At 46.1% G+C, this 23,985-nt stretch overlaps 1 protein-coding gene across 1 annotated transcript in view; it reads left to right on the top strand.

Annotated features, from left to right (window-relative positions):
* The window catches only part of GGT1 (gamma-glutamyltransferase 1), a 75,496-nt gene that overhangs the window by 51,103 nt on the left and 408 nt on the right, over positions 1-23,985 (top strand). The window contains exons 2-12 of the mRNA XM_029913684.1: positions 3,642-3,836; positions 4,781-4,908; positions 5,181-5,270; positions 7,181-7,373; positions 7,851-8,008; positions 10,429-10,578; positions 11,262-11,398; positions 12,095-12,282; positions 15,375-15,502; positions 16,685-16,797; positions 20,119-20,232. Coding sequence (XP_029769544.1) covers positions 3,642-3,836; positions 4,781-4,908; positions 5,181-5,270; positions 7,181-7,373; positions 7,851-8,008; positions 10,429-10,578; positions 11,262-11,398; positions 12,095-12,282; positions 15,375-15,502; positions 16,685-16,797; positions 20,119-20,232 — 1,594 coding nt within the window. The remainder of the gene's footprint in view (positions 1-3,641; positions 3,837-4,780; positions 4,909-5,180; positions 5,271-7,180; positions 7,374-7,850; positions 8,009-10,428; positions 10,579-11,261; positions 11,399-12,094; positions 12,283-15,374; positions 15,503-16,684; positions 16,798-20,118; positions 20,233-23,985) is intronic.

Here is a 23,985-nt window from a genome sequence, read left to right as displayed (position 1 = left end):
CCTGCTTTTCCTGTAGCTCTGTCCTCTAGCTTCCTACAGGGACCAAACTTTTTCTCTTGCTCTCTTCCCTGACATGATCCGTCTCACGCAGCTACGTTTCATCGAGATGCCTTCTCTTTCTTCTGCCTGTAGGTCCATGTCTATTCAATGTCCTGGTTGGCCCTTCCAAGTGCATGATTTTTATTCCTACCTCCACCAGATTATACTAGTTAGAAACAGAAACGTACCTCTTAGGTCACAGGAGTTGCTGCGAGGCTGGGGACCTAGTCTCCTGACAGAAGACGCATTGGATGCTTCACTTATTCTAAGCCCAAAGGACACTTGGGAGCTGAATTCTGAGCTGAGAGTTAAGCTGAAACACTGACTGTGACTCTTGAACACAGAGCCCGGCTCTCTGATAGGCACAGCCCTGAGGATGGGGCCTTGCAGATCTGCACTGCCCCAGCAGGAGCATGGGGGGGCGCTGGCTCCAGGAGGTACTCCCTCCCAGGTATACAGGCTGGGGCACTGACACAACCGTTCCCTGTGTCTTTCCAGCTGTGCTGAGCTAGGGCGTGGGAGTTCATGTCCTGGTCTTAGCCTTACCCGATTCGGGGTGGCTGTCATCTGCAGCGGGACTGGCCGGGCTTGACTCCCATGCATGGGGCTCAAGGGGTCAGAGGCTTTGTACACTGTGTGCCGTCACCCAGCAGCTGGGCCCAATCTGGCCCTTACTGGTCTGGAATGATGCCCATCACTGTGGTACTGGGGTAACTTGCACTGATTATAAACAGTGAGAAACAAGAGGTCCCTTTTAAAATAAAGGGCCTATGATAACCCCTCTCCCCACACTGTAAGAATGGGTCACCTATCTGTCAAAAGCCTGGCTGGATAGGTCAGGTAAGTCTGACACTGTGCCCCACCGCAGCTTGCCAGACCCAGGATGGTCAGGCCACAGAGCACTGCTTCCAATGATTCAGAAGCTTATGGCATCAGGCTCCAGCCTTGGGACCAGTGATCATGCCCTGTGCTGCAGGGGTAAAGGGGTCAGATAAGCCACAGAAAAGAAACGCCTCCTGCCTGGTGACAGATCCTGCGGCACTTTCTGTAACACGCCGAGGACAGAGCCAGTCCAAACTCGCTGCCAATAAACACAACTGTCTTTAAGATCCAAGGCTGAGGGAGCTATTGTTGGAGACATAATGGCTGCTCTGTTTCGATGCACAGTAACTGTATGACAAGTATGCCACTGATTTTAGAATGGTCCAGTGTAAAGCAAGCTCGGAACCTGTACAGAGAGACATCACCCTTTCCCCATCAGCTGCCTGTCCTTAAGATTCACACGTGTAACGGCACAGGCAGTAGATTAGTTTTGTAATGAGCTACGAGACTTAGAAAGCTTTCCGTGCCCGGATGGGAGGAGCAATGCGATGGCTACTAATAGACAGAGGGCCAGGATGGCGCACTGACCTCTGTTCGGCTGGAGTGATGTGTGTGTGTGTGTGGGGGGTGTTCAGCTAATCTCCTCCCTGATGGGCCAACCTACCCACTCTGCTTCCATCCTGGCTGGCCTGCTCCCTCCAGTGACCTCTGCACTGGCTCCCCCCACGGCTCACTGGTCCTGCATGTGCCTCTGCCACAGGGCAGCGAGAGCTAGTCTGACCTGGCTGGAAATCACATCCTGCCTTGGGACTGTTACATCACTGGAGAGGGTCAGTCCTGTCCGCTTGTCACACTATGCCTCTGCCTGCTTTCTCTCTGCGCACAGCCGATGCTTTGGTAAGGTACCTGGGTAGCGTGGCTATTGCACTAAGTGTGCTGGCAGTATTACATCTGTAACTAACCCGTACTGTTCGGGGGGGAGGGGAGAGGGAGGATCATAAGCAATTAAAAGAAGATACATTTATTTTCTTACTGCCAGTGCAGCTGTTTCTGGGGAAATGAGGCCCTGACTACTGGGAAAGCAAATGGCTTCTGTTGCACCTAGGAATGGGATAAAAGACACCTTCTGAGTACTCTGCATGTTGTACCACTTAGAGTGGGTTGTGCCTATATTGGTATGTTGCCAGTGGGACAATGTGCTCATAGTGTCACTATTGAAGATGTATATAATACAGGTCTATGGCTACCCCATGACCTTGCATAGAGGGAGGGCAGCTTTTGATTCCTTGGGTACCTTAATTCTTCCACAAGCGACAATAGCTGGGGATAGTTAAAGGGTAATTGTATCTTTTGAATTGCTTTGATTCCAGAATTTGAAAACACAGCGTTTCTCCTGTGAAGTCATTGCCAGACATTTATAATTTATTTCAGCTTAAATCAAGTTCTGTACCTGGGGCTTTTCCTGATCGTGCCTCCTCTACTCTATGTGGAACTACTTACCGGTACTTACTACAATGTAACGTAATCTATCCTAGATGCTCACTGTGTTAATTACTATATCTTGGCCTGCTCCTTTTGAAGAAGTATGGGGCAGCTCTTGCAAAACTGTCTGCTGGCTTAAAATCTTAGCAAAAGCAGCTGGGTTTGAAGGGCTCTGTGCTTATAAACTGGAACACTAGTGATGCTATATTAATAATAAATAGAATTATCCGGGCCGAGGGAATGGGGGCAGAAAGTATTGCACAGAATAGGCCTGTTAACAGACGAGGAGGGAGAATTCTGTAATCATTCTAAAATGATTGATAGAATCCCTGATCTGCTGCTTGTAGTCGATGTTCAGCATGAAAACCCAAAGGCTCTTGGTATCAATATAATGTACCTGTGAATGGAAAATAAATCTAGGGTCGGGAATACTTGGAATTGCTGCAGATCAGTAGGGCCAGGGATGTTAGCTAATTGATTAACTGAGCTACTGGCAATTACTTTTGACCTGGTTTAAAAACGGGGGACCGGGGGAGGGAGGTAATGAGATGTACAAACTTTCTGTGAAGGGAAAGGAGGAAAAAAGAGCAACCCTGGTAACTGCCATCCAGTAAATCTAACTTCGGTCTCTTGCAAGAGGGAATGCTTGTTTCCATTATTCCCCGGGCGCTCTCATGAGCAGAAAGCTGAAGGAGACCAGCCCACGCCAGACAGCGATGAGCTTTTTAATGTTGATCAAATGACAAACTGTTGAATGAAGGGCACTCAGGGATGTAATAGAGCTGGGGTCTGGCACAGCATTTGATAGGGCTCCTCAAGTGAACTGAGACGGACTGCATCTGAGCTCTGTCCCGCTGACACTGGGGACTCTCACGGGACTGCAAGGACAGGCGTGCCCAATGACCTCGTTATGCTTTTTGGCGTGGGGGTGAGGTTTGAAAGTCAAAAGGGGTAATTAGGCACCCAGGTCCTAACCAAGGCAATGAGAGTTGGGTGCCCATCTGCCCTGGGTGCCTTTGAAAAGCTCCTCGCTATCGACCTCCCTTCCAGACGGAGTAGGCCGAGTCTCTAACTTCTCTGAATGGAATGCGCCTTTGGTCTCCTTCAGTTGCTCTTCCCCGGACCTCCCCTGCTTCAATAGGGAGTCGAGAGAGGAGACAACTGGTGAGAAACCAGAGAGTGAAACTGGATAGGTGGACATTCATTTCCAGTGTATTTGAAACAGGCTGCTGGAAGCAGCCCTCTTGGTACCATGTTCAGCAATCGCCTGTAGGCCCCGTGGGGATTCCTGCTCACAGTGTCTCTCTCCACAGAAAGATGAAGAAGCGCTATTTGACGGTTGGGATTCTGACTGGCTTCCTGCTGGGCCTGGTCCTTTTCTTGGGGTTTTTCTTTGGACTGCGCTCAGCCCCGCTGCCCCCAGCACAGGATGGACATCTCTACAAGACAGCAGCTGTAGCCACGGACGCTGGGCAGTGCTCAATAATTGGAAGGTATCTCTCTTTACTCACGTCCGTACATTCTCTTAGCTATTGTAGCAGTCAAAGACCCAAACTGTTCTATTTGCTTTTGCTCAGGAACTGCTTTGCTAGCTCTCTGCCTGTGGAGTCTTGCAATGCTTGGTTTTCTCCCCATGCCTGAGAAACATGGTTGCTGACCATCTAAGCTATGTACAATGGGTCCACAGGGATGGGAACCACATAAATGACTGAAATAAACTTTTCAAGCCACCTTTAAAATCCATTTTTTCAGTCTCCATGGGGATTTCAGTGGCCAATTCTCACTTTAAATTTAAATGGGAACTGGACATCTAAATGCCATAAGCAGCTCTAGAAAACCTCAGCAGGGTTTTCAAGCTGATCTTAATGCAGATCTGTCCAGCCCACACCAGCAGGAGATGCTGCTTTTTAAAAATTACTCCGTAAGATGGGGGAACGCTCAAGAGTAGATGATGCTACCAAGGGAGAGCTCGGTCGTCTGCAGGCTTCTTCTCTGTGAAACTGAACCAGGTGCATCTTTGTCATCTTGAATAAAATGCTGAGAAAGCGACTGGATACTGCTTCCCTCCTGCCTCTGTGCTGAAGCAGGCAACCCCTTGAGAGCCTGTGAGCGGGAGGAGGGAGTGGCGGCTGTGATGGGACACTAAACCGGTCTTATAATGTTCAGCCACTAGGTGATGCCATGTGTAACATACCTTATCTGAGCCGCCGGCCGCAAAGCGGGCAGCACGTTAAAGTATCTCTTAGACAGAGAACACCTCTCTTGTCTCGCTCTATGGCGGACGCTCTGTAGCCAGTCCAAATCTGGTACGAAAGCCTAACTTGTCTGTCGCAGCCCTGCGATCTACCATGTACAAGGAGGTCCTGAAAGTGCTGGAGAAGAGGCTGCTGTGCTGTCGGTTGCTGGACGATAATTTTGTTCTCTTTGGCCTGTGCAGGGATATCCTTCAGCAAGGAGGATCTGCAGTAGATGCTGCAATTGCAGCTCTGCTCTGTGTGGGCCTCATGAATCCTCACAGTATGGGAATCGGAGGGGGTCTCTTCCTCACCATCTACACCCACACAGGTAAGAGGGTCAGTCGTAAATGATGGGCAGCATTACCCTTGAGACATGGCTCTGTCTAAAGCAAAGTTTTTAATTCTATCCTAGCACAGGGCGGGTGTGATAGACATCATACCCTACCAACGCAGGTGGGGTGGCCTCAGGCACCCCAGCCAAGCAGGAGTTAGCTCCCAGTGCTGTAGGACTCCAGTTCAGAGGTTCAGTACCACAAAGCCAGTGTGCTGTGTGTCTAGAGTGAAGAGCTGATGCCATCCTTACTCCTTGTGTCTTTAAAGGGAAAGTAGAAGTCATTAATGCAAGAGAGGTGGCTCCAAAAAATGCATCCTTGGGCATGTTTGGGAACAACACAGAGCTCTCCCTTAAAGGTAAGGAGATGTCAGATGGTGCTGACATGTTGATTCCAGTAAGTGGATCCTTGGGCTGTTCAAACTTTAGCTACTGTTGCAATATCTCCTGGGTTCAAAGTACTTCTGACTATTCTGCATCTTGTGGCTGGAGTGGGCCCTACCCAGCCCCCTGGGATTCTCACCTTCTCAATTTCCTCAGAAATCTCTTCCACCTCCTGCTGATTGCTGCTGTGTATCTTCACTTGTCCAGGAGGTCAGAATGTACTGTCTCGTCCATGACAGTCAGTCACAACAGCCCCCATTGTCTCATTCATACAAAGAACAATGTAGAAAATCAATCTTAATACACAACTGTTAAGGGGCCATATTTTGTGTTGCCATGAACAGCATAACATCTGCCACTTTCCTCCCCATGCTCTGATAGACAAGAGCCCCTGCTGTTAGATCTCATCAATGCTTGTGTTGCCGTGAGAGCCATCACTCAACTGTCTGATTAATGGTGGCTCCAGTTGGAGGCCTAGAGGGTCCAGAGGAGAGGTAGAAATTCTCCTGACTGGAAACCAGGGCCGGCGCAACCCATTAGGTGACCTAGGCAGTCGCCTAGGGCGCTACAATTTGGGGGGCGGCGACCACGGCGGTATTTCAGCGGCGGGACCTTCCGCCGCCTCTGTGGGGGGCGGCATTTCGGGGCGGGACCTTCCGCCGCCTAGGGTGGCAGAAAAGCTGGTGGCGCTCCTGCTGGAAACAGAACCATATCAAAAAGACATGAAGCAGCTAAACCAACTGCCTTCCCAGAATGCTTTGAGGGACCTAGGAAAGCAAGTTCTCTTGCTGGGGTACATCTGTATTTGAGGGGGGAAGGGAAAAGCCTCTGTGGAGAAAACTGGTATCCGAGGAATACATTACAATTTGGGGAGGTGCCAATAAAAATGGGACGGTCTATGTGAGGTACAAGTCGTTGCACCAAACCATGGATTGAAATCCCATCTGCATGGGTTACTTGTACAATGCCACGTGTCAACACCCAATAACCATCCCAGCGCAGGTGGATGCAATGAGGCCTATGGTTCAGCTCTGGTTGTATTTGTGTCCTTGACGACAGTCTTTCTCCCCGGTTTTGGATTGGAAGCCATAAGCTGCTTCACCAGTTCAGCTAGCTCTAGTGATGCCATCCCACACTGCAGGGCCTCATGTTGGGTAAAACCCCCAACCCCTTGCTACCAGCAATTGCCTCCAGAGTTCCCGAACACCTACAGGGAGTGACTGGGCCAAAACCAGCTCCGTCAAACAGCATGATCGTATGGGTGGGCTGAACTGTTGCAAAGACATGAGATGCGACCAACTGTTTCATGCAGGCTATTCCCATAAAACAGCTTCCTTGCTAAGTGAACATTAGAGCAAGGCAGCATTTTGCAGACTAAACTCTTATTTGCCAAAAAATGCAGTTTTGAGTCAACTGAAATTGTGTTTGAATTCAGGCTGAATTCAGGAAGTAGGTTCAGCTTTAAAAACAAAATCTAAATGCTTTGATTTGACACTTCTGAAATGAAACATTTTGACTTTTCTTCTTGAAACAATGTTTTCATTTAGAAATGTTGATGGATTTACTTAAATAATAAAAAAAACCCAAATATTTTGGACTGAATTAAATGTTTTGTTCAAAAATAAAACAAAGTTTTATTTTTGTTTTTTCATTATGGTGAGAAACTCAACTTCCAGTCTGGAACCCAACAATTGTTTCCTGATTGCTCTCCCCCCTCCTCTCCCGGTTTGGCCACTGAACAAGCTCAGCTCTAGTGAAGACATGGCCATGGAGGGGTCCCCTTCACTTCTTGTTCTGGAAATGAGTTCACATAAAGACAACTCTGTCTTTGCTCTTGCTTAGTGTTTGTTGCCGAATGGCCTAATGTCTTCCCTGTTTGCTTCAGGGGGCCTGTCCATTGCGGTTCCAGGAGAAATTCGTGGCTATGAAATGGCTCATAAGCGGCATGGCAAGTTGCCATGGAATAGCCTGTTTCTGCCCAACATCAAGCTGGCGAGAGAAGGGTTCCCAATTGGGAAAGGTCTGGCAGCAGCCATCAAGTCAAAAGAGAAGGCGATTGAAAGCAACCCCTCACTGTGGTAGGTAGCGCTTTGGAGCCTGCATTGGTGCTATTATAACTGCCCCTGCTTGGAGTGGCAGCAAGCTTTGAACTCAGGGCCTTCAGAACCAGCAGTATGAGCCTTTGTCATTTGAGCTCAAGGACAAGCCCCATCCCTGGCTGCTGTGGTAGGTTTGATCTCTGATGTGGACCAGCTACAAGTCTATTGGACAAAAAGAGCCACTCTCCACTAGTGTAGGTTACACTGAGCGATGAGTTTGTTTTAACTCTGAGGCAGGAGTTCCTTGTGTATGTTGTTCAGCGAGCAGGCCTGGCGTTACTGTCTTGGTACTTGTGTCCGGGGGACCATGTGAATAGCATGTCTTCTAACTCCGCAGTGCTGGTTTTCTCTCGGAAGCTGTTAGCCTGCATACTGCGCAACTCAAAGCCAAAGGTGTCTATGGTGAAGCTCAATGTCAGAGCTGATTCCCTCACTCTCCTTTCCTTTCCCCCGCAGTGAAGTGTTCTGCAGAGGAGGAACAATCCTACATGAGGGGGATGTCATCAAGATGCCCAAACTAGCGAACACCTACGAGACTTTAGCCAACGAGGGAGCAGACGCCTTTTACACAGGGAGCCTGGCGCAGCAAATTGTCAAAGACATCAAGGAGGCAGGTGAGAAACCAGGGGCTTGAGTATCTTTTTTTTGATATATATATATATATATAATAAAAAAACCTAAACTCCCCAAACATATTCCGAGAGCTGCAGAAGTTCAGCTTCCATGGATGAAAATCTTTGCTGTGATACCAAGTCTCGGATTTAGCAAAACTTCTTATAATGGCCAAAGAAAGTGAAACCCATTAGCAGCTGGCTGAAGTTGAGTCATTGGTTATAAGTCAGTAGTCGTGGGGCTGATGATTTAGAGCAATGGTTCTCAACCTTTCCAGGCTACTGTGCCCCTTTCAAGAGTCTGATTTGTCTTGCATACCCCAAGTTTCACCTCACTTAAAAACGACTTGGTTACAAAATCAGACATAAAAATGCAAGTGTCACAGCCACACTAGTACTGAAAAATTGCTGACTTTCTCATTTTTACCATATTACTATAAAATAAATCAATTGGAATATAAAGATGGTACTTACATTTCAGTGTATAGTATATAGAGCAGTATAAACTCGTCACCGTCTGTATGAAATGTTAGTTTGTACTGAGTTTGCTAGTGCTCTTTACGTAGCCTGTTGCCAAACTAGGCAAATATCTAGATGAGTTGATGTACCCCCTGGTTGAGAACCACTGATTTAGCGTCTTATTGGAGAGAAACAATTTTATTGGGAGAATTTTTTGTGCCAGATTAAATTTAATCTTGAGGGAACAATAAAAAAGTGTAGACTCTTTTCCTGCCAGGAAATAACCTACGTGAAATCTCTGGTCCAAACATCTTTTGCTTTTAGACTCATGGGAAGTACTGACTTCCCATAGCATATCAGAGGTCTGCTGTCTAATCTGAGATGCAACCTCTGATAATAGCTTATACCTAAAAACATAGGCCCATAGCATGTGAACTTAGTCTGTTCTGTCTGTGGGAATAGGGCTCTTACCCTCTGTAGGCCACTAAATGGTGACAGAAGCATAGGCTTAGCTAGTACATTGTACATAGCTTCGGAATTCACAGAACTGTAGTAACCCACCTATTGTGCTTCTCCTCCCGGAGCAGTGAATTCCTCCAGCTGACTATATACTGTTTGGTTTTTTTTAAGTAATTCCTTCAATTGGTTGTAAATGCTCTGACTTTTAACATCACTGAGTGCCCCCCTGTTTTTGTATTATGGGATAATGATTCCCAGCTTATAGCACTTTTCATCAGCTCTCAAAGCACTTTACAAAGTACGATGGGGAACTTGAGGCACAGAAGGGGTAAGAGGGATGGCTCGGTTTTGACAATGTCAGTACATAGAAGCCGCCAGTCCCTTCTGTCTTATCCTTTCTGTGCGCAGTGTAATCACCTTTATTGCCCTTCTCAGGAGCTCTGGCAGTTTTTACTGTATTTTTCTTAAGGTGAAGTGATCAGAATTGGATGCAGCCTCCAGGTGGGCCTGGGCCACCTTTGCATGTCCTGTCCCTTGTCAGCCACATCTCTGAACCTCACAGGTTCAGTTTGGGTTTGGAGGGCCAGGGACACCTAGTTCATCCATTTTCCTTCAGTTCTGTCCGGGGGTCTGTCGGCTCTTGGGGTCAGGAGCCTTCACAAGAGTCTGTCTAGCTCACACCATGCTCAGCACTCGGGTGCCTGAACCACCAAAGGCCAGTTTATCAAAAGTGCTTGGCACCCACAACTGGGGCCTGCTCTTCAGAACTGCACCCCGCCCCCCTTGTTCTCTGTGGGAGCTGCTGGGCACTGAGCTTTCTTGAAAATGTGGCCACAGGCTCTAAAGTGCCCTGGAGCGAAAATAAATTAAAATCACTCACTGTTCCTAGCCTGGGTGTATGGTCCACCTGGCTCGGCTCCCTCAGCAATGGTCTCCGACCCTCTGAGTGCGTCCCTTTCAGGGAACATAATACAGAGAGAAATAATCCCTGTTCACACAGTGTTGACCACCACTTTCCTTCATCACACTCTGCAAACCCTGCATCAGTTCCTTTCCAGTGAGGCTGGAAACAGACAGCACCAACCACTCTGTTTGTGGGGGAGCATAAAGCGTCTGCATCCACCACCAGCATTTTTCCTCCTTGTAAAACAAGAGGATTCTGTGGCTCGCTCCCTGATGTTACCAGTCTCCCACAATGAGAGATGCAGATGGCCAGAACCCTGGCTGGTATAAGTCAGTCAAACTTCACCAAAGAGTGATGCAGATTTTTGCCAGCTGGGGATCTGACCCTGAGTCAGAAAAGGGATAAACCCATCTCCATTCACACATCCCCTTATCTCAGTAAATCTGTGGAATCTCACTGGTTAGATCACAATCATGGTGAGGCCACTGCATTCTCACCACTGGCAGCCACAGCTAGGATGGGGAAGGGGGAAGAGAGATTCTTCCTCCTACTGGAGATCATGTAAACCCGGAGCCACAGATGGCTTTTCTCTCTGTTCTAGGGGGCATCATTTCAATGGAGGACCTAAGAGACTATACTCCGATCCTGAGTGAAAATCCTTTAAACATCACGATCGGGGAGTTCACCATGTACACACCCAGTGCCCCCCTGAGTGGCCCAGTGCTAGCACTCATCCTCAACATACTGAAAGGTAAGAGCGAGCCTCAGTGAACCACACTGTTACAGGCGATAGCAGCCTGGGGATTCCCAAAGACCGCTGCTGCCCATTGGCCACTGCAATCTCGGTAGGTAAACAGCAGCGTTCTTAATCAACCTCAGTTCTGAAGTGGCCAGTGATTGAAGGCTGTTAGAAGAACACTTCGTACATCTGGGAATCAGCCCTCTAATTCCATAAACGTAGGCTATGGCCTCAGCAGATGAAAGAACGGGCTGAAGAATGAAAAGGATTCTCTTGATGGGTGTCCTCTGGTACCCGCATGTGTGGAAATGGAAGGGACACGAACTTATAAGTGACCCCACTTTTTGAAATGTGCTTACCTGCCATTCTTGCAAGTAACACTTTAAGGTCACTCTAACAGAAACTAGAGGACATGTTCTCTTTGAAGTGTTTACAGCACTCTGTATTGTCAGTGGCCTGTTTTTTTCTGAATGGGTCTTTCATGCAGCAACTGCAGAAAAGGAAAAAAGAAACGTGACTGTCAGACCCCAAGCAGTGGCTGTTGGGGCTCAGAGGCTGGGGCAATACTTGCTTCTGAGTCTTTTCTTAAAATGACTAGATTTCAAGTTGACCATCTTTCAGAGCCAGTTCCTGTTTGCCACCCACTGGCCCTGTGCTTTCAGATGTGCTCACAATGTGTTATCTACTATTGCCAGGATTTAATTTCTCCAGCGACAGTATCACGACCATGGAGAAAAAGGGTCTGACTTACCACCGCATTGTGGAGGCCTTCCGCTTCGCGTATGCCAAGAGGACTTTACTGGGAGACCCAGCATTTGTCAACATTACGGAGGTAAAGAGCAGAGAAGTCACTTGTCCTAAAAGCAAGATCTTTCTGCATATCCAAAGCATTATGAAAACCAAGTGGCGATTGGCTTCCAGCCTCTGACAGGGGACCCCAGATATTTCCAAGGACACTTCAGAATTCTGTTTGCCATCAGCAAGTTGATGAAACACAGATCTGAATCCAAATGTAAAGCCATATGTTACCGCTGATCCATGGGTGACCTGCCAGGGATATAAAAAGGAATTTCCACTGGTGTTTGTGGGCAGTGGGCAGCCATTGGTTTGCCAGTAGAATTTACATAATATAGATAATACTTTGCACTTCCGTAGCATGTTACATGTTCAACGCGCTATACAAACTATAACAGACTATGAACAAGGATAACTCCACTTGTCTGCCTACCTCACGGGGATGGTGACAAGGGACTTCCATAAAGTGTTTTGACAATGAAAGACGTGAACTGGCCTCAGTGATATTAGTGTCGGTGTGTGCAGCATTCTCTTTATGGAAGCTTGACGTGCTGGCCTAGCAGCATGGAACAAAGGATTCCAGACAATGGAAAGCCAGTGGCTTCCTTGCTGGATTCTCCCCAGTTTTTCAAGGTCTGATGTGACCCATCTCGCAAGGGTTCCAGCATTCTAGAATTACATCTTTAACTGGAACTTATTGGTAGCATTCAGCTGCATTTGTCTCTCCTAACAGGTGATCAGGAACATGACCTCTGCGTTCTTTGCGGATAACCTACGGGGGAAAATCACTGACAACGCCACCCATACAGTCGACTACTATGAGCCAGAGTACTACACTTCAGATAATGCCGGTACATCCCATCTCTCCGTTGTGGCTGATGATGGCAGTGCTGTGTCCGCCACCAGCACCATCAACCAATAGTATGAGTTCAGACGTTATTTCCATGTAGGCCTCTACCGTCTTCATAGTGGTTCTGTGGTTGGTATAAACATCACTGGACTGGTATCTCCATAGTGGGTTAGTCGTTGGTAGAGGAATTGCTGACTGGAACTCCCTTTATGGGAGTCATATAGGTGCCACTGTTCTGGTAAGACTTGAACTGGACTTCTAGGTTCTATACTTTTCTCTGGTCTAGTCCTGCCAGATGCTGAGCACCCTCAGTCATTGAAATCCACGGGAGCTGAGGGCACTTTACAGGTCAGGCGCTTAATGCTGAGTCCCATGCTATTGAGTAGGACACATAAGATATAAGGACTGGAGGCCTCCATTATGCTTCATTCAAGCCCGCTCTTGTTTAAGTTTGCAATGACCTATTCCACCCCCTTTGTCCCTTAGCTTTGCCGTCAGGGAATCCCCTACCGCACTCAAGTACCTCTTTTCAATTAACGTTTCCTTACATTATCAGACTCTTCCTGTTTCTTTCTTTCCTTCTGTCGTAACAAAGGAAGTATAGTTACTGCAGCTGCTCTGCCCATTACCAGCAACCTGAGTGTTGCGCTGTTATTGGCTATTAAGAGAGTTCTTTAGTTAGTAATCAGAGGCTTTATCCTGAATTACCAGACTGCAGCCAGGATGGCCTTTCCTCCCCTCTGCTCAGCGTGAACCTTTCCTGCCTGATTCACCTGGTGAGGTCAAATCCAACCTATCGAAATGCCTGTAACGTGTCAAGTGTTGGGCTGTGGCATCACTGAATGAATCGGGTGTGAGACACTAGCGGGTCATAAAGGTGATTGCAGTTTATTTGGTTGCCGAGTGATTTAATCAATAATGAGAAAATGTAAACAAAGTACACGTTGCTGCCGTGGCGTTCTGGTAAAATACCGCCTCTCTTCTGGTAGAGATGGGTCTGGATCCGAGCTTGCAACTCAATCCTATCTCCATGATGGGTTGTACTGGAGCACCCCTACCCCTAGGGCGGTTTGGAGCTGGAGTTCAACCCGCACATTTAGGCACATTTGGGTATTTGGAGGTTTGGTTTGGCCCCTGGTATGGGAAATCTGGGTCCTGATCAAACCTGGGATAGTTACACATGCAAAGTGGCTGTAAATAGAGTTTCCCACTCATGTGGATGGCAGTGTCTCCTGTACAGAGGTTACACCACCACGTGAAAGGCAGAGGAGAACTGGCTCCCCCAAGTGAGATCCAGGGGTAGGTTAATGTCCCTCTGTTAGTCTGCTAGGCGCTCTCTGAGTGCAGGCCTGTTCCTTGCAGGGCGGTGAGGTCTCACTCTGAGATACAATAGTTTCATGTAGGGCTGTCAAGCGATTTAAAAAATTAATCGCAATTAATCACATTGTTAAACAATAATAGAATACCATTTATTAAAATATTTTTTGATGTTTTCTACATTTTCAAATATATTGATTTCAATGACAACACAGAATACAAAGTGTACAGTGCTCATTTTGTATTTATTTTTGATTACAAATATTTGCACTGTAATAAACAAAAAAAAAGTATTTTTCAATTCACCTAATACAATTATTGTAGTGCAATCTCTTTATCATGAAAGTTGAACTTACAAACGTAGAATTATGTACAAAAAAATAACTGCATTAAAAAATAAAACAATGTAAAACTTTAGAGCCTTCAAGCCCATTCAGTCCTATTTCTTGTTCAGCCAATTGCTCAGACAAACAAGTTTGTTTACATGTGCAGGAGATAATGCTGCCCTCCTCTTGTTTAAAATGTCACCTGAAAGTGAGAACAGACGTTCGCATGGCACTGTTGTAGCTGGCATCGCAAGATATATACGTGCCAGATGCGCTAAAGATTCATATGTCCTTTCATGCTTCAACCACCATTCCATAGGACATGCATCCATGCTGATGACAGGTTCTGCTCAATAACGAGCCAAAGCAGTGCGGATTGACGCATGTTCATTTTCATTATCTGAGTCAGATGCCACCAGCAGAAGGTTGATTTTCTTTTTTGGTGGTTTGGGTTCTGTAGTTTCTGCATCAGAGTATTGCTCTTTTAAGATTTTTGAAAGCATGCTCCACACCTCGTCCCTCTCAGATTTTGGACGACACTTCAGATTCTTAAACCTTGGGTCGAGTACTGTAGCTATCTTTAGAAATCTCACATTGGTACCTCTTTGCATTTTGTCAGATCTGCAGCAAAAGTGTTCGTAAAATGAACAACGTGTGCTGAGTCATCATCTGAGACTGCTATAACATGAAATATATGGCAGAATACAGGTAAAATAGAGCTGGAGACCATTCTCCCCCTAGGAGTTCAGTCACAAATTTAATTAACCATTATTTTTTTAACGAGCATCATCAGCATGGAAGCATTTCCTCTGGAATGGTGGCCGAAGCATGAAGGGGCATATGAATGTTTAGCATATCTGGCACGCAAATACCTTGCAGTGCTGGTTACAAAACTGCCATGCAAATGCCTGTTCTCACTTTCAGGTGATATTGTAAATTAGAAGCGGGCAACATTATCTTCCATAAATGTAAACAAACTTGTTTCTCTTAGCGATTGGCGGAACAAGAAGTAGGACTGAGTGGACTTGTAGGCTCTAAAGTTTTACATTGTTTTGTTTTTGAGTTCAGTTATGTAACAAAAATAATCAACATTTGTAAATTGCACTTTCATGATACAGAGATTGCACTACAGTACGCATATAAGGTGAATTTAAAAATGCTGTTTCTTTTGTTTATAATTTTTACAGTGCAAATATTTGTAATAAAAATAATACAAAGTGAGCACTGTACACTTTGTATTCTGTGTTGTAATTGAAATCAATATATTTAAAAATGTAGAAAAACATCCAAAAATATTTAATACATTTCAATTGGGATTCTATTGTTTAACAGTGCGATGAAAACTGCGATTAATTGCGATTAATTTTTTTTAATCGTGATTAATTTTTTTGAGTTAATCGCGTGAGTTAACTGCGATTAATCGACAGCCCTAGTTTCACGTGACCTACAATTTACCTGAAGCTTGTCCTTGTCCTAGAGTCTGGGTTTGACGTGCCTTCCCTTCTGCTCGTTCTATTTAGCTTTGGCTCAGAAGTTCGCTCCAACGTGAGTGGAATCATATTTAACGATGAGATGGATGACTTCAGTTCACCTTACATCGTCAATGGCTTCGGAGTCCCTCCCTCTACTGCAAACTTCATCAAACCAGGTAGCACGTCACTCCCTCTCCTTAGCCAGTATCATGGCTGCCTTTGGCATCCCAAAGCGATGCTGACTGCCAGCTAGAGAGCAGCATCCCCTGACCTCTCACTGACTCTGCACTGACATCATGACTGACTTCATCCCCTGACTCTGCACTGACTCGAGGTCCCTCTCACATGTGGGAAACACGCACGTTCTGTATACTGCATCACTGATAACAGCTCATTAACTACAGATCACGTTTCCTTACTGTGATCTGTATGCACTGCCTGGCCGAGAGGAACACAAGCATCTGTAGTGTCAAGCAAAACACCCGGGACTTGCTTATCCCCAGCTGCCTGAACCCCTCACAAAGGTGAGCTCAAAAATCACTCCAAGTGCCGTGCTCCACAACTGCAAGAGAGCCTTGGACATCACTGATCAGGGAGGCAGTGAGTGAACGTGGGAGGCCCTGGGAATGGTGCACAACCTTGCAGCATTCCAACAATCTACGGGCTGCAAGGAATTTGCATAAATATTTAAAATGCATTTGTGTCAGTGTGTATGCTCTCCCTCCCCCACAATACCTTTGGAATACAGCTCTGAAAAAAATACACTGTCTTTTGCTAACCTTTAAACCCAGGTCTCTTCCCTTTACTTCCCTTGTTTCTATTTTTTTACAGGTGAGGTGGAGTCAGAGAGGGACACCCCCTATATGTAAAAGCTGCCTTTTGCCAATGACAAGGGTGGCTCATGGGGTAATGAAGATGAGATGGGGGGCCAAGGGTTTAGTGCAAGGGAGCCTCCCCAATCAGATCTAGAGCCACAGAGGTTCTCGCCCGGACGGGAAAGTGACCAGGAAGGGCCCATTACTCAGGGATGAGTTCTGAAGCGGAACCCTGGCCTCCAGTGTATGGGTGCACGCAACTGGATAGCTGGCATGCTGAGGTGTGCCCATATGTCAGGGGCCAGCTCAAAGCCCTTGTAGTTCTCACTCCCACCCCCTCTACAAAGTCAACAAGGTGGGGGGGGGGTTCAGGGGATGACAGAATCCCCTTGGCAGCTGAAGAGAGACTTGTGCGCTGAACCAGCAGATCTGGGATCTGCAAAAGACCAACAGTAGCAGTGTTCTGTATTTCTAGCCTAAGCAGGCTATGGTGGTGTGGGCATGTAATTAACTACAAGTTAATGTCTGTGTGCACTCTTACAGGTAAACGGCCCCTGTCCTCCATGTGTCCATCAATCCTAGTGGATAAAACAAATAAGATCAAGATGGTGGTTGGTGCGTCTGGAGGAACAAAAATCACCACAGCAACAGCACTGGTACGTGTCTCTGTGGGATGGATGAGGAGACAGTTAGTAGAGGCCAGACAAGGTTGGAGAGGCGGCTGAGTCATTCTGTCCTGCTTCTCATTGGGAAGGCTCCCATGAGATTGCCTTGAGAGTCAGAAATTTTAAGGGTAGAAGGAAACATTATGACAATCTAGTCTGACCCGCTACAAAATGCAGACCCTCACCCAGTAATTTCTGCATCAAGCCCATATCTTCTGTGTGAACTATAGCATATATTTTAAGACAACATCTGGCTATAAAGACTGCAAGTGATGGAGAATCCACAGCCTCCCTGTGTAAGTTCTTCTAGTGGTTACTTGCCATCACTGTTAAAAATCTGCACCATAATTCTAGTCTGAATTTGTCGTTTCCAACCATAGGATCCCATTATGCCTTTTCCTGCTTGATTAAAAAGCCACTTACTGACGAATCGCTTCCCCATGTAGGTAGTAATAGACTGTGATCAAGTCGCCTCTTAACCTTCTCTTGGAGTAAACTCAATGGAGAGATTTAGGAAGCTCAGTCTATGAGGAATGGTTTCCAGACCTCAAATATTCTTGTACCTCTTTTCCTTTTTGATGCGTGGACATCAGGACTAGACACTATTCCGATAATGGTCTCACTAATGGGGTATACAGAAGTAATAGGGTCTCCCTCATCCTATTTGATAGTCTCCTGCTTAGGTATGAAGGATGTGTTCACCCTCTTAGTTACAGCATCGCACTCAGAGCTCATTTTCACTTAGGGTTCATGGGTAGATATGTCCTTTTCAGTGTTGCTGAATTCCAGGCTACTGTCTCCCATCTTCTGTGATCGACATGCTTTGTTTCCATGGAGAACGTCATAGTGAGCACATCACACAAGAAAACAGCCATAATGTAACCTCACAACTGGGATGGAGTTCAGAAATCTAGGCTCTATCCCCAGCTCTGCCATTGACTGTTCTTGGGCAAATCAACTAACCTCAGTTTCCCCATAGATAAAATGGGGATGACCATCTGACAATCTTTGTGAAGAGCTTTGGGTCTATGGATGAAAGTGCTACATAGGAGCTAAGTACTACTTAATGGGACCTACCTGGGTTAGCCAGGAGCGGCGCCAGGGGTTTTTGGCGCCCTAGGCGGGGGTCCTTCCGCACTCCCGGTCGTCGTCAGCAATTCTGCGGCAGGGGGGTCCTTCCACGCTCCTGGTCTTCGGGGCACTTCGGCGGTGGGTCCTGGAGTGAGTGAAGGACCCGCCGCAGAATTGCCGCCGAAGACCCGGAGCGCGGAAGGACCCCCCGCCGCCGAATTGCTGCCGAGGGCGGCAAAATGCTGCCCCCCCAAATCCTGGTGCCCTAGGCAACCGCCTAGGAAGCCGGCCCTGGGGTTAGCTGCAGCTATACGGAGCCCTAGCGTACGTCCCAGCTGAATCATTCCACCATGCTCTGGAGACCAGGACATACCAAATTCCTTTGACTTGGACGTTATTCTAAATGCATGTTTTATGTTTCTACAGAACTTAATACAATTAATCAACCGAGCAGGACACTGCTCTGGCAAGTATATATATATATACAATCCAATCAATACAAAATGGTTAGTGTACATTAAAGTTATAACCCTAACAAATGTAGAAATGCATAATGAAGGCTGCTGTCCTAACCCTCACAACACTGTTACAATGGAAAACGGTATCTGCAATAGAAAACCTTCATTTTAGAAGCGTCAGGTGTGCCACTATGCTGTGTGCAGAAGTCACTTTTTTCGGCCATGCAGTTTATTATAATATAACTAATGTAGCGTGATCTCAAAAAAACCAAGTTTGCTGAGTGCCTACACAATGCCTTAAGCTTTTGGAGGCATTTAAAAAGGCTACTTTAAAAAGCACCTGTGTGTGCGTACAACCCACAGTTGTTTACACTAAACCCCGTACTTGTGTACATTCCTGAGCACATGAATATTTGTATCTGTCTCTTTGCATGAGATTTTCCTGAGTGCAAAAGGGTGAATTTTTTTTTTTTTTTTAGGTTGCTGAAAGAGTTAGTGGGTCAATAACACTTGGTTAGCAAATACAGTCGTCTACTATCCTTGGCGGTAAAGAATCCAAGTCAGATTTGGTACAATGTTCCAAGCTTCTGAGGTAGCTTTCATGGTGTGCCCTGCTTTGGGGTGATAATGGTCCAAGTACACTTTAACAGAAGACCAGCAGAGGCTGCTGTTGAGCCTCATTCAGTATAACTTACTGAGAATTAACGGGACAATCTAGGTCACGTGCATCACAGGCATGCAAAGTTCCTAACTTATCCAATATTTCTTTCTGAGAGCTACATGGTTTGCATGGGAACTGCTCCTTCATGCATTTCTCCTCATGCAGGTACAAATGCAGGACTCTCAAATGGCAGCTGCGCTGCACAGCTACAGGTTACATGTACTGGAACTCTAACTTGGCTTCGTTTCAGTCTGCTTTTGAAATGTGGATCCTCATGATTCACTGTACAAACTTCTTACAGAAGCAGCCTTACAAAGTCTTACGGTTTTCACAGGAAGAAGCTGTCACCCTAGTGCTCTGCTTCCTCTGATAACGGCTATCGCTGTCCCTCTGGGCACTGCAGAGTGATAGGGGGGTATGTGTGGTCTAGATACAGAGAAGTGCAAAATTCAGACACTAACTTCGAATGCCCTAAGGTTTTGCTCTTTTTATTTAGAGCCATAAGGGCTCAGCTGAGCAACTGGGATCTGGGATTCTGAATTCCACCTCTAAAGCACAGCTGTGTATAAAGTCGCCCAGACCCACTGCAGTTCTGCTTTTGTGGTCCAGTCTGCTTCCTGCTTATGTTTTCTCTCTGTACAAAGCACATCGCTGAACTGCACGCAGGGTTTTCCCAAGCTCATACAAAGCACAGCAGTTGTACACGTGGGGCTAGCACCTGGAATCTGGAGGTGCAAGGCAAGAGGAGGTTGTGAAATAGTTGCCTTAAGCCAGCTATTGAGGTCCTTGATCCTAGAGATCTTCTAACGTGTTTGCCTGTAGCCCTAAGTGGCAGTTAGAACAGCCAGGGATGAGTCAGGCATCAGGGAGCTTTGTCCAGCCTGGCTTCAAGGCAGGGGGTGGTGGAGAAGGGGCTATGGTGGCTCTGAATCACCTGAGCAGCCCTGTATACTGGGGTGATCTCCTGTGTCCCGTTCAACCAGCTTTAGAGGCAGCATTGTACAGGTAACGCCTAACGTGCTGAGGAATCTGGCTCTCTTTTACTGCAGTATCTTGACACCAATGACAGATTTCTCTGGGGGCAGGTCATGTACTAATGCTGCGGCTTTCTGCTTCATCCAGACAATCATCAAATCCCTCTGGTTCGGGTACGATGTGACAAAGGCTGTGGAAGAACCTCGAGTTCATGATCAGCTGTTTCCCAATGTCACGGAGCTGGAGCAGAACGTAGAGCAGGTCTGTTGGTCTTCTCTGGGAGGGATTGGGGCAGGGGGTATGATGTCAGACATGATCCTGGTCTCCGCAGGCACTGTGGGAATGTTTTCCCTATATTCTATTGCGTAATGTTTGCCTGACTGTTTATGAGCTTAAGAATTAAAGCTGGGCAAAGCTTTGGCCTTGATCCACAACACGGAGTTCAAGGGCCCATCCATGTGGGTTTGCACTCGGAATTTTGGCTGCAAACAAAGCCGGAAATGCCAGTACTACAGAGCTGCCCTTGGATTTGCCTGCAGGTAATTTAATGCTGTCCTTGGCCCCGTGTAGCTCAAAAGCTTTTCAAAATACTCAGCCTGGGCTAGGCATGAAGTTTGTAACAACTTCAAACCCAGTGAATTTCAACAGGCTTTGTCTCTTAATGTATCACTCTCTTCGTGATCCTGAAGAGTTGGGTATGAAGCTGAGTCGTTCTATGGCACTTGCAGGATGGCCAAGGAGATATTCATTCAGTGCTGAGATCACCCTTGGAAATCTGTAGAAAACTTCCATCAAAGGTCCTTACAAGGGACCTTTGCTGTTCTCTCAATGCATTGCTACACTGGGGTAAAACCTGCTTCAGTCTGGATTCACAATGACAGATACCACTCAACTTAAGCCAGCAGACCTGCTTCTCTGATACACTAACCTCCCCGATGTCCTGCGGGCAGATGTGGATCAGCATTTTCTCTGTAGAGTTCCTGAACGACTCTAGCAGACACTGCAGGCCTTGTGTCTTTAAAAACATATGCTTTTCCCAGACAAAACCTGCTTTGTTCATCACACTAGAAACACTGTGTCCAGAAACCCCTTTTCTATCTGTGGAGAGCTAAAGGGGCTTCCGCTGTAGTTATGGCAGCAACTAAAATAGCCATTATCAAGTTTGGGTAAAAGCCACAAAAACGCCCTGTCAACCTCAGAACTAGTCAGTTGACTGGAGTGAGGCAGTTTGCCTACAAAACTTGAAGTGGCATGGATGAGGAGCTCATGAATGGACGTGACGGGCTGTAGTGTTCAAAATGTTTCACTTACATAAAATGGCCCTACTGGGTCAGACCAAAGGTCCATCTAGCCCAATATCCTGTCTACTGACAGTGGCCAGTGTCAGGTGCTTCAAAGGGAGTGAACAGAACAGGCAATCATCAAGTGATCCACCCCCTGTCCATTCCCAACTTCTGGCAAACAGAGGCTAGGGACACTCAGAGCATGGTGTTGCACCCCGGCCCATCCTGGCTAGTAGCCATCGATAGACCTATCCATTAATTTCTCTAGTTATTTTTTTGAACCCTGTTATAGTTTTGGCCTTCACAACAAAGAGTCCCACAGGTTGACTGTGTGTTGTGTGAAGAAATACTTTCTTTTTTAAATTTTAAACCTGCAGCCCATTAATTTCCCTATTAATGACCCCTAGTTCTTGCATTCTGTAAAGGAGTAAATAACACTTTATTCGCTTTCTCCACACCAGTCAAGATTTTATCAACCTCTATCATATCCCCCCACCCCTTAGTCATCTCTTTTCCAAGCTGAAAAGTCCATCTTTTTAACCTCTTCATACAGAAGCTGTTCCATACCCCTAATCATTTGTGTTGCCCTTCTCTGTACCTTTTCCAAGTCTAATATATCTTTTTTGAGATGGGGCAACCAGATCTGACCAGAGTATTCAAGATGTGGGTGTACCATGGATTTCTACAGAGGCATTATGATATTTTCTGTCTTCTCTGTCCCTTTCCTAATGCTTCCTAATATTCTGTTAGCTTATTTGACTGCAGCTGCACATGGAGCAGATGTTTTTGGAAACTATCCACAATGACGCCAAGATCTATCACTCTAGTGCTCTGCTTCCTCTGATAACGGCTGTCGCTGTCCCTGTTTGGGCAGTGCAGAGTGATAGGGAGGTATGTGTGGTCGAGATACAGAGAAATGCAAAATTCTGACACTAACTTCGAATGCCCTAAGGTTTTGCCCTTTTTATTTAGAGCCATAAGGGCTCAGCTGAGCAACTGGGATCTGGGATTCTGAATTCCACCTCTAAAGCACATGTTGGGCAGGATCTATAAAGACCCCCAGACTCACTGCAGTTCTGCTTTTGTGGTCCATTCTGCTTCCTGCTTATGTTTCCTCTCTGTACAAAGCACATCGCTGAACTGCACGCATGGGTTTCCCAAGCTCATACAATGTGCATTCTTTTGCCTTTATCCACATTGGAGGTCATTTGCCATTTTGTTGCCCAGTCACCCAGTTTTGTGAGAATCCTTTGTAGCTCTTCGCAGTCTGCTTTGGACTTCACTATCTTGAATAATTTTGTATCATCCTGCAAATTTTGCCAACTCACTGTTTACTCCTTTTTCCAGATCATTTATGAATATGTTGAATAGGACTGGTCCCAGTATCGACCCTTGGGGGACACCACTATTTACTTCTCTCCATTCTGAAAACTGACCATTTATTCCTACCCTTTGTTTCCTATCTTTTAACCAGTTACTGATCCATGAGAGGACCTTCCCTCTTATCCCATGACTGCTTACTTTGCTTAAGAGCCTTTGGTGAGGGACCTTGTCATAGGCTTTCTGAAAATCAAAGTACACTATCTCCACTGGATCACCCTTGCCCACATGCTTGTTGACCCCCTCAAAGAATTCTAGTTAGATTGGTGAGGCATGATTTCCCTTTACAAAAAATCATGTTGACACTTCCCCAGCAAATCATGTTCATCTATGTGTCTGACAATTCCATTCTTTACTATAGTTTCAACCAGTTTGCCCAGTATTGAAGTTAGGCTTACCAGCATATAATTGCCAGGATTGCCTCTGGAGCCTTTTTTATAAATTGGTGTCACATGAGCTATCCTCCAGTCATCTGGTACAGAGGCTGATTTAAATGATAGGTTACAAACCACAGTTAGTAGTTCTGCAATTTCACATTAGAGTTCCTTCAGAATTCTTGGGTGAATACCAGCTGGTCCTGGTGACTTATTACTGTTGTTTATCAATCTGTTCCAAAACCTCCTCTAATGACACCTCAATCTGGGACAGTTCCTCAGATTTGTCACCTAAAAAGAATAGTTTAGGTTTGGGAATCTCCCTCACATCCTCCACAGTGAAGACTGATGCAAAAAATTCATTTAATTTCTCCGCAATGGCTTCATCTCCTTTGAGTGCTTTGTTAGCACCTTGATCGTCCAGTGTCCCCACTGATTGTTTGGCAGGCGTCCTGCTTTTCCTGTTACTTTTTGAGTCTGTGGCTAGTTGCTCTTCAAATTCTTCTTTTTTGGCCTGCCTCATTATACTTTTACACTTGACTTGCCAGAGTTTATGCTCCTTTTCTGTTTTCTTCGATGGGATTTAACTTCCAATTATTAAAGGAGGCCTTTATGCCGCTAACTGCTTCTTTTACTCTGTTTAGCCACGGTGGCACTTTTTGGGGCCTCTTACTATGTTTTTTTATGTGAGGTATACATTCAATTTAAGCCTCTATTATGGTGTTTTTTAAGTTTCCATGCAGCTTGCAGGCATTTCACTTTTGGGACTGTACCTTTTAATTTCTGTTTCACTAGCTGCCTCTTTTTTGTGCAGTTCCCCATTTTGAAATGAAATGCTACTGTGGTGGGCTTATCTGGTGTCCCACCCCCCCCACAGGGATGTCACATTTAATTATATTATGGTTGCTTATTACCAAGTGGTTCAGCTATATTCACCTCTTGAACCAGACCCTGTGCTCTATTTAGGATGACATCAA

This window comes from Terrapene carolina, unplaced genomic scaffold, assembly GCF_002925995.2.
Source record: "Terrapene carolina triunguis isolate 2854851 unplaced genomic scaffold, T_m_triunguis-2.0 Scaffold790, whole genome shotgun sequence".
Lineage (NCBI taxonomy): Eukaryota > Metazoa > Chordata > Testudines > Emydidae > Terrapene > Terrapene triunguis.
Note: the sequence above shows the minus strand (reverse complement) of the source record. Positions and strands in the feature narration are given on the sequence as shown.